This window comes from Pteropus vampyrus, unplaced genomic scaffold (genome assembly GCF_000151845.1).
Source record: "Pteropus vampyrus isolate Shadow unplaced genomic scaffold, Pvam_2.0 Scaffold444, whole genome shotgun sequence".
Taxonomy (NCBI): Eukaryota; Metazoa; Chordata; class Mammalia; order Chiroptera; family Pteropodidae; genus Pteropus; species Pteropus vampyrus.
In genome coordinates this window covers 683207-695000 of record NW_011889225.1, presented here as the reverse complement: position 1 = coordinate 695000, position 11794 = coordinate 683207, and the positions used below count along the sequence as shown (strand labels likewise).

The window sequence follows — 11794 nt, the reverse complement described above, 5'->3', positions numbered from 1 at the left end:
ACATACTTTATTAATATTTGTATGTGTTTTTTGGTTAGTCTTTTTATACTTCTGATGAAACGTATAAGTAAAAATGTATTCCTTTTTAGAGTAATTATTAAATAATAACAATAGCTCAAAAGAGGAAATATATTCAAGATTGAACATATAGTGAATATTTAACACAGCTCACTCAATATTACATTCTCACTACATTTTTGCTGCCAAATAGGATCAAAATAGCAAGTCAGTTCTGCGCAGAATCAATATTCTCAAATTCTTAACTAAGTATCAATGTAATCTGTGTTATGTCAACCAGTCATATTTCAACTAAATAAAGATAGTGATTTCTAGTATCTCCTTTTAGATTCAGGCATCCCAAAGCATAAAGACAACAAAAGGTTTTCTTTACCTTTCTCTTATAGGTAAACATATCTGGCTGCTTGTTTAGCTTTCTAAGTAGTCCTACCTGCTACTAAAAGAATACATAGCTACTAATTCGCATACCTTTACTTATATGAACCTGCCTTGTGTGACCATGCTCAACACAGGGTCCATTCATGAGATGCTGGGGAGAGTCAGAATGAGTAAAACAATTCTGTTCATTTTGGGTCAGCATTTGGAAGTAAGGCTTACATCTCATGCTGGTTTGAGCATTATGAGCAGCAACTAGTAAGCTGGCTTGTCTGATATCAAGGAGTAGTGGGCTCTCTAACACTGGTTGCAGATTTTTGAAAGACCAGGTCATATAGGTTCAGCTTTCATAGTTGCACAGGAATGAGCTTTGTTTAACTGTGTGTTTGTGTTTATGTGTGTGTATGTCCATGAAAATATGCATGTTCGTAGGTGTGCATACATATGCTTTATCTTGGATTGAATATACCAAAGTAGATAGAAAAGAGATGAGCCTTCCAGTCTGTCTTCCAGAGACTAAGCTTTATATCACTGTGCTTTAAATTATGAAGACAATTATGCAAATAATGCACTCACAGTTATAGTCTTTTTGCACTAAAATAATAATAATAATGCAAACAGTCTTACATAATGCAGACCTAAAATTGAGTTTATGCCCTAAATTCAGAGAAGGAGGGAAAGTGGCTCAAATTATCCAGACTATGAATCAACAGAGTCTAAATTCAATAATGCTTCACATTGTCTAAGTAGACTTGACAAAAGGGGACAAAACAATTCTTATTTAACATTTTTTAAATGGAGGAAAACTATAGTTAACATAGACTTGGTTCAACAAATCATAATATCAGTTTTATATTCTTAGTACTCAGTAAGGGATTTTTTTAAATCTACCCAATCACCCACTCACTGCCCTTAAATAGAGCAAAAATAAATAATAATTTTTTAAAAATCTATAATTCTAATATCAGTCTCCATAAGTAGGTTTTTTTGTTTTTTTGTTTTTTGTTTTTTTTTTCATTAAGCCATTTTGTATTGATAACCAGCAATACTTTTGCTCTGGCAATTCCTTTATTTTACCTTGATTAACTTTTCAGCTTCAACAACCAGAGTTCCATCTTGTTTGTGAACTGCACCTTCTAGATTTAACCCATGTCAATGTGCTTTACCGACATCTTGTTGTCAGATTATTAGGCACAAATCCACACTGTGCTATAAAATGTTTCAGAGAATGTTTGGCTTCCTATTTGTCCTCCAAATCAACATCAAAAGTGGAGTTTCTGTTGGGTCATTGTTGTTTCCAAGCAGCCCATGCAAATCCATGGAACGACTTGATGATTTCCTTTTGCAGTCACATAGAAACCTAACAAAAATACCCTGGCTTAGTTCTTCCTTTGCCCACTGTCCCTAGGAAGTGGGTGAGAGTGAAGCATCCTCACATGGCTCTAGCTGCATTCTCAGTGTTCCAATTTTATGAAGATACCAGAGTTGGAGAAATTCCTCCGGCATGGCATGGAAGCCAGAAAAGGGCAAGACATTATCATAATAGTGGTGGCTGATGGGCTGCTCATGCATATTCACAGAGAAAGGCCAGAAGCCATAGAGAGCCACCTCTTCACAGAGGCCCAGGGCTGCGCTCACCAGAAAGAGTCCAGTGGACAGGCGTTTGGCATGAATTCCCCTACTTTTCCAGAACTTCCCAATGCTACGCAGAAAGTTGGGGTTAGCAAAGAGCACTGTTTGATTGGCACCGACATCTGACAGTGTATAATAAACCCGGAGGGATGGCTCTGTCCCCGTCTTCATAGAAAAGGCAGGCATGTAGATGTAACTGTGGTTATAGATTTTCATGTTGTCCACAAATGTCTTTCTGGACCACAGCAGGTTCTGAAATCTATTGTAGAGAAAAAGAGGCTTAAGTAAACCTGGAGGAAAGAAATGTATAAACACCTACTCTACTGTCCTTCTGACAGCTTTGATAGATAACGTCAACGCAACCAAAAGAAAAAAAAAAAAAACCATGAAAAATACTCACTTATAATTAAAATCTTCCTTGAACTTACCAATTATCTCTCATCATGTAGCCAGCTTGGCTTTCTCCACCTCAACATTCTAAACTCAGGTTAAAATTCCTTAATGGGACTCGCTCTGAACTGAAGTGCATTGCACATTTTGTTATCTCCTAGAATTTATTTGCCTGGAATTTAAAGATGGTTTAATACTCATGAATTCAAAAGGTTTCTGGTTATTGGATAGGCTTTTGATAAAAGCTACTTCTGTGGCCTAACATAAGCACAGGACTGGTTTCCTCATCTGCATGCAAATCAGTGGAACTTCCTCTAAAATATTTCTTCCCATTGAAATTTTATGATACTACGAGTAATTAGATTAATCAATGCTATATCGTAACTATAATATTACATAGAAAAAAGACTCATTACTATTATAAAATGATGTTAAATGTTACCCATGTTGCTTGTGCCAAAGATCACTTCTTTCCTATGTTCTTTTACTTTGGATTACATAAAATGAAAGTTCAGATATATTCAAATAAAATTGATGGTATACATCCTATGTGTCAGGCATTGGGGAATTAAAATTTAATGACCTGATTTTTGTTCTCAAGAAATTCAAGTCCACATGTGGAAACAAAAATATAAATGAGTACAATTTAATATTCTAAATGCGACATTTGATATCTGTATAAAGAACTACAAAATACGGATGAAAAAAATAATAAATTCTACCTTGGGAAGGAACGTGGTGTCCAAGAAAGCTACAGAGATGAAATTTAAATGCACCTTCTCGGGGAAACAACAAAAGCAGCAATTAAACTAGAAGAGACACTTTGGTCATTGACAAGGTGCACAGGGTACTAAAACAATGACAAAGGTATTTATTGTTCTTGTAATGAGCAGACAGGAATGGTGGAGGTAGTGGTTGAAGATGAAGCATATTGCGAAAAACTTGCGCATCTCTAATTTGTTTGGATTTCACTCTGTGGTGATGAAGAACCTTCACAGCAGTGAGTACTTATAGCACTTACTATTTGGACTACAAATATTTCATTTGTTTAGTTGTGAGTTTATGTCAAAAAAGGTAACTCTGGCAGTTTAGAAGGTATTCTGGGGAAGGAAGAGGCTGGTGCCCTGGAGATCAGTTAAGAGGTTGCTTATATAGCTCAAGTAAAAAAAAAAAAAAAGAGAAAAAAATGAATTAGACTAGGGCCTTGCAACTTTTATTTACTTTGACACAAGGAAGTGGCCCATCCCAGGTGATGTGCTAGTGGAGTAGCATCAACTAAGAATGGATCTGAGCCACAACTAGCAGAGGTGAGTCTGGCCTGACATTTTGGCAGGGCTCATCGTAAATATGCGAAACCAAATTCTGAATACACAAATCCACAGGATTTTATGTAGTAATCAGTGTTATTAACTCTGCCTGCCAAGAAAAGTATGTTTTTCAAGCCCAAAGGAAGGGGAATCACTCAGTTTTTCTTTATGTCCTTGATTCAGCAGCCTGCTTTAGCAATTTTCCCCAGGCATTGACAAATAGGGAAGTGATCACAGGGTTTTTAGGTGAAATCACTCTGCCTTGGTAGTCATGGAAGCACAGTGAACCATATTTTGGGGCTGAGCCAGCCTTTCCAACACAAATTCTCAATTCTCAACTTCAAAATAGGCTCTGATTAGAATTTTTTTTTATTTTCCCCATTGCCCATCCCTATCTTCTGCTCTCTTTCTAAAACAATAATGCTTTCCCAGTCATGTAGACACAACCTGCAGATAATCACCGACTTCATTTGAGCAGTAGGTCTCAAACTTTAGCTAAAATAACCTAATATCACAGCTTCCTGGACTCTGATGAGAGTGATCAAGGGAGCTGAATTTTTTTTCCAGCACTCCCTGGTGATTTTGATGCAGGTGCCCAGGGGATATTCTTCTTTAGAAGATCAAAGTCAACAATGTAAGCTGTCTACTTCTCTGCATCCACCCCTCAACATCTATTTCTTTTCATCTTCTAATTTTATCCTTGTTGCAATTCTAAGAGGAAGAAGTGTTCCCTCGTCCCCTCTGTGTCTTGGAACAAGCTATATCACACTTTTTAAAGAACTCTTGTTCTCAAGTAGGTTTCCCTTCTTTAAAATATTCAGCCTCTCCATATCTACTGAATTATTCCCTTCTGTCTTTTAAACTTTGTTAGGACATAATAAAATTCTTCCTATGCTCATACTGTTCCCAGAAAGAACTAGTATATTCTAGTTCTTTCATTCCACCATCAACATTCTAGAGCAGTTAGTATACTTCTATTTGTTCCTTTTGTTTCCCTTAAGGAACTGCCTCCATATTGCTGTGAAGAATGACTACTATTCCACAAGATTCTGCTGGCTGATGGAACTTATCCCTATTTTTGTAGTGGACAACATACTAATGAGAATTAGATAGCCATGATAAAATCAGGGCAACTGATTTTGTGTGCCCTGTCTTAAAGCTGACTGACTATTCTTGCAGAGGGTAGTCTTCTCTACTTCAGTTTTAACTTTGAAAAAGAACACACATCTTGGATTTACTATACTCTTAATTTTATTGACACTTAAAAAACAGTCTATACTGTATATTTTATTACTTTTATCTATCCCATTCTTCAACAAATGATATTAAGAACTCAATTCAATTAAATAATTATTTATGGTATATCTAATATATTGAATATTATCCTGATCACGAGTTTATTAAAGATGGTTTTGAATTTCACCAAATAATTACGAAATTCAATTAAAAATGTAAAAGATTGGTGCTCCAGCTTATCTCTCCAGCCTCATACTCAGCTACTCTCCATGCCTTCACCCAACACTCCAGCCATCTCTGTATGGGCACCTGCTTACATTTTTTTTGGATATATAGATTCCTTTATGCTCATACATTCATTGCCCTGGTGAAGTTCTTTCTATATAGCAAGATACAACTTAAGCTTTTCCTTCAAAAGTTTATTCCTTCCTTACAACTTGATCTTTCAAAGATGTCTTCTTGGAACTCCTCAATATGACTGACCACACTCTTTGGGAATATGTACTCTTTAAAGACAAAGGACAACTCTTATTCACACTTAAAATTTAATAACTTAGCTCAGAATAGTTGTTACATTATGAATGAAAAACTATTAAATAATAATTGAAAAAGAAGCAAATGAAATCAGATCAGCCAATGAATTATTAAAAATAAAAAGTAATATAATGAATATGGCATGAAATAGAAAAGACATCAGTAGAACAGAGCAGAAAGCAGAAATATAGCACATTTTATGGATAAATGCAATATGTGACATTAGAAAGATAAATGATGAAATTTTTTAAATTAAATAATGTCAAGATAACTAGTTAACAATTTGTAAATTGGAGGAGAATAGATTCATACTTGATAAGAAAATTATAAAATAATTTCAGGATAAGTAAGATAAATATTTAAAGTCTACATTACAAGAAAAGCTAAAAATAATTGTGACCTTATCAGACATTTACAAAATATTCTCTACAAAGGAGAATATTGACAAAACTGATTATGTCAAGATGTGAAATTTCAATCCTATGAGAAATAAGATAACTAAGATAAAGAGAAAATAACTGAAAAACATTTCAGCAAATATAACAAATAGAAGGTTACTATTGAGTCTAAATATATTAGTATAGTGACATGAAAATGGACAAAAACAGAGACAATCTAAAAGAAATTGCAATTAATAAAAAATGTTAAAATGTTCATTTTTCAGGTTGCTAGTCAAGGTGCAAAATGAAAAGAATCAGGAAAAGTAAGGGTCCAGCTCTTTCCTCCTTCAGCAAATCTCTAGAAACAAGAGGAAAAAAATGATTTTAAAAATCTACATCCTCCCTGACAAAAAAGGCAACACTCAGTGAATCCCCAAACCTAGGCTACCTCTGAAAAACTTACAGAAAGCTTACAGAAGGAAACCAGAGCATAAACTAACTTGCCAAGCATTGTTCTAGATGGTAGAAGTGCCCTGTGCCTAAAGACAGGAGATACTAGAGAAGGTGAGTATCTCGGAACATTCAACACAGTTATTAAGATTATGGGTCATCAGGGTTTTTCAGGTGGATTGAACCATACAATCATGAACTAGTCAAGTATCACTGTGTGTGTGTGTATGGTGGGTGGTGGTAGTGGATGTCAGACGCTAGGAAGGAATAGTGACTCCATGCCCAGATAGCTAGCCCAGCCTAGAAGAAACTGGGGAATCTTTTCAACTCATGCAATATTGGAAGCAAAGCTTACAGTTCTCAAGTAGAATATTGAAACTGACAGGCCAAAAGACATACCTGTAGATAATGACGTTTGGGAGTCACCTGAAAGTAAAGCCCAACTATTAACAAGTTCGGTCTTTGCACAGAGCTTCCAGTTGCCAAACAAGAACAGACAGTCAAGATCAGGAGACTGAAGGAAAGTCTCTAGCATGAGAGACAGAGAACAAAAATAAAGAACAAAAGAATTCAGAGGAAACCAAGATTATTCAACGGACCAAAAAAAAAAAAAATCCTCTTAAAAAAATGTGTAATTAGTTTGTTTAGAAATATTAATAATTATGGCATCTATGAAGTAAGAGTAGTATGCTATAAAAAGGAAAAGGAAATTTACGTAATAAGAAAGAGCTATTGGTAATTAAAACATATAACAATAAAGGAAAAGCTCCAGGATAGCAGCTACACAGCAGGCCTCGAAAGCCATCAATCACATTCTAGTGAGATAAAAAAATGGATCCTGAAACAATGTCTTAACAACAACAAAAAAGTGCCCTTGATAAACTAACATGTTGGCAGTAACGAAAGAAGATTTGTAGCTCCAGCAAGAGTATGGAGATGAATTAGTGTCTGTTGCAAGGAAAACTTTTATTTGCTCTGGGGAAAAATTAAAAGTTGAAGATGTTAAATACTTGCAATAGACTTTTTTGTCTCGGATATGAATAGTACTTATTGTAGACACTAAGGTAACTACTGACTATTGATTTGGATTGTGATATAACTGAATTGAAAGGCCAAAAATTTTAAGTGTGTATAGGGGGAGGAGGGAATACTGTGAAGAGTGCTTTAAAAAAGATAAACCTTTTCCATAAGAAATCAGTAGATAAATGAAAAAACTTTAAATTGTAAGTAAGCATGCTGCTTTCAAATGTAACAAGAAAAAAACAGCTAGAGAAGTTGAAAGTCTTAGAACATTACTTACAGGAGTATAAGATAGGAGATTGCTGCTTTCCATTTTAAGCTTCCCGTTTTAATACTATTTGATTTTTTAAACTATGTACATGTACTATTTTGGTAAAAATGGAAATTAAAAAATTTTAATCATAAAAACATAAAGCAATTTATATTGATCAAATGAACAATACCACTAAAAAATATAATACTCAAGAAACTTTATGCACCTAACAAGATAGTTTCAAAATATATATAGCAAAACTGATTAAAAGTCAGATATTCACAAATCCACAATCATAGTGAGAGTCTTCAATGAAAAAGTCGATTACTTTCAAACATAAAAAGAAAATTTCTAAAAATGACCATACAGTATATCACAAAAGAAAATATATTAAAATAATTATCATACGGGTAATATCAGAAATAAAATAAAATAAAATGAGAAGTCAACAACATAACGATACATACACTGCACTAGAAAAAAATCTTTTAAAAGATATTTCAAGTATGTAAAAATCAACAAAAAACTCCTGACACTAATAAATGATTATAGCAAGGTTGTAGGATGCAAGGTTAATATACAAAGGTCAACTGCTTTCCTATTTACCAGCAATATACAAGTAGAATTTGAAATAAAAAACACAATAACATTTACATTAGCACTTTTAAAAATGAAATACTTAGGCATAGGTCTAACATATGTGTGAGATCTATGTGAAGAAAACTACAAAACTCTAATGAATGAGATCAAAGAACTAAATATAATAGAGAGATATTACATGTTTATGGGTAAGAAGACTCAATATTGTCAAGATATCAGTTCTTTCTACTTGTTCTATAGATTCAATGTAACCCCAACCAAAATTTCAGCAAGTTATTTTGTGGATATCAACAAACTGATTCTAAAATTTATATGGAAAGGGAAAAGACTTAGAATAGTCAATACGATATTGAAAGAGAACAAAGTTGGAGGACTGACACTACCCTACTTCAAGGCTTGCTATAGTCAAGACAGGGTGGTACTGGCAAAAGAACAAATACATCAATGGAACAGAATAGAGAGCCCAGAGATAGACCCACATAAATACAGTCAACTAATCTTTGAGAAAGGAACAAAGGCAATACAGTGGAGCAAATGCTGCTAGAATAACTGGACATTCACATGCAAAATAATGAATCTAGACACAGACCTTACATCCTTTGCAAAATTAACTCAAGATGGATCATAGATTTAAATGAAAAAGCAAAAGTAAAAAACTTCTAGAAGGTAGCAGGAGAAAACCTGTATGGTCTTGGCTATGGCATTGACTTTTAGATATACCAAAGGCATGATCTACAAAAGATATAACTGATAAGCTGGTCTTCATTAAAATTAAAAACTTGGTCTGTGAAAGACAATATTAAGAGAATAAGACAAGGCACAGTCTGGGAGAAAATATATGCAAAAGACACAGCTGATAAAGAACTATTATCCAAAATATTCATAGAATTCTTTAAACTCAACATAAAAATATTTTTAAAAAATGGACCAAGGCATTTAACAGACACCTCGCCAGATGGCAAATAAGCATATGAAAAATGCTTCACATCATACACTACCAGAGGAATACAAATTAAAATGACAGTGAGATAACACTACACATCTATGAGAATGGCCAAAATCCAGAACACTGACAATATAGAATGCTTGTGAGGATGTTGAGCTATAGAAACTCTCACTCGTTGTTGGTAAGAAATGCAAAATGGTACAGCCACTTTGAGAGACAGTTTGGCAATTTCTTACAAAATTACATACTTTTACCATACAATCCAACAATCACACTCGTTAGTATTTACTCAAAAGTGTTGAAAATTTATATTCAAACAGAAACCTGCACAAGCATGTTGATAGCTGCTTTATTCATAATTCTTAGTTTTATGCAAAATTGCCAAAATTTAAAGCAACCTAGATTTCCTTCAGTAGGTGGATAGATACTGTTAAATCCATATGATGGATTATGATTCAGCACTAAAAAGAAATGAGTTATTAAGCCATGAAAAGACAGGGAGGAATCTTAAATGCATATTACTAAGTTAAAGAAGCCAGTATAAAAAGGTTACATACTGTATGATTCCAACTATATAACACTCTGCAAAAGGCAAAACTTGAAGACACTATAAAGATCAGTGGTTGCCAGGGATTGGAAGGCAAGAAAGGGATGAAGAGATAGGGCACAGAGGATTTTAAGGGCAATTTAAATACATCACATGGCACCATAATGATGGACACATGTCGTTATACATTTGTCCAAACCCATAAAATGTACAACACCAAGAGTGAACCATAATGTAAATAATGAACTTTGGGTGATTATAATATGTTGATGTAGGTCCATCAATTGTAACAAATGCACAGCTCTGGTGGAGATACTGATAATGGGACAGTCTATGTGTGCGTGGGTAGGAGGCATATGGGAAATCTTTGTATTTTCCTCTCAATTTTGCTATAAACCTAAAACTTTCCTAAAAAAAAAAAAAATAAAGTCTTGAAAAAAAAATCATAGCTTCACTTCAATACCAATCACATTTTAGAAAGACATAATAAAATATCTAACTTCCTTTGTAATAGAAACAATGTACCCAAATACCTTGAAATAAAGCTAAAAGTGAATATATAACATTTTTATGGTGACAATAATGTATATGGAAAGGTATCTCCCCAAATAAATGTATAGGTTCAGTGCAATCTCAACAAAACTTCCAATGTTATTATCATCAAAATTTGATACGATGATTCTAAAAGTCACATGAAAAGTAAATCAGTATACACACTTAAGGCAATTTTTGACAAATGAGTAACAAACAGAGAGGAATTAACAAATAATGAAACTGATTATAAAGCCATAGTAATAAAAATACAATGAGACTGAGGTAAGAACAGACATTATATGATGGAACAAGAGACAGAGTCTACAAATGAACCTAGGCATATCTTGGGATTTCCTATATTATAAAAGTGACATTTCAAACCAAATCATAAAAAAATCAACTTTCAAAAATCATACTAGGACCACTGGCTAACCAAATAATAGAAACTAAGACAAATTCTTACTTCACACTGTTCAGAAATTAAGTTCAGATAATTAAAACTAAGATAAATTAAAGATATTATAAAATTAGAAGAAAGCATGAGAAATATTTTTAATATCTTACAAAAGGCCTTGTTAAACAAGGCACTAAACATAAAATCCATAAAAGACTGATAAAAATGACTGGTTCAAAATTAAAGATTTCTGTAAGAAAAAATTTACATAATTAAACAGACAAGCAACAGATTGAAAGAAATGTTTATAAAATATAAAGAATTAGTATCTGGAATACAAAAATTAAAAATTAATAACAAATATACAAATAACACAATAGAAAAATGAACAATGATATGGAACTGCCAAGTCTGAGATAAGAAATTCACAGGGCCAATATTAAAATATGCACAATCACAAATATAAAATTTATACCAATTATAACTACAGCAAAAGAGCAGTTTTCCATATATCCAATTGGTAAAAATTAAGAAACATGTAAATAATTATTTTAAAAAGTGTGAGAAATGAGTACTTTCATACTCCCATTTATACTCATGGGAGTATAAATTGTTACAGACAATTTAGAAGGTCATTCGGCACTTTCAGTACACACACCTACTGACCCAGCTCTTCCGGTTCTCAGCTGGTGCCCTTGATATATGCAGAGCAACCCTCCTCATTTCTCTTAGGTCTTGATTCAAATAAAAGCACCTCAGAGAAGGTGCTTTTGCCTTTGTGGCATTTCTTCATAGTATCTATCACTACACAACATATTATTTTATACACACACACACACACACACACACACGCACACACACATATATATACACACACGCACATGCATACATACATATATAGATACACACACACACACACACACACATACACACACACACATGCATGTATGTGTATATTATACATATGCCTTTTTTATCATTTGTGTCTTCCTGAATGTCCACAAGGGGGACCTTGTTTTGTTTCTTGCCAAATCTACAGCACCAAGAAGGATGCTTGGCACATGATACTAAGTAAATATTCATGAATATTTGCTGAAGTAAGCAGAAAATTAGAAACAACCTATATGTACATCACTAAGGGAATGGTGAAATAAATAGTTATACCATACAATGGATAC

At 33.6% G+C, this 11794-nt stretch overlaps 1 protein-coding gene across 2 annotated transcripts in view; it reads right to left on the bottom strand.

The window, feature by feature from the left end:
- Positions 1 to 1241: 1241 nt before the first annotated feature.
- ST8SIA1 (ST8 alpha-N-acetyl-neuraminide alpha-2,8-sialyltransferase 1) overlaps positions 1242 to 11794 on the bottom strand; it is a 116064-nt gene continuing 105511 nt past the window's right edge. Inside the window, exon 5 of one of the 2 annotated variants that reach the window (XM_011381576.1) lies at positions 1242 to 2284. In XM_011381576.1, the coding sequence (XP_011379878.1) occupies positions 1798 to 2284 (487 nt within the window). In that variant the 3' untranslated portion in view covers positions 1242 to 1797. The remainder of the gene's footprint in view (positions 2285 to 11794) is intronic. The other variant, XM_011381577.1, reaches the window with a different exon arrangement.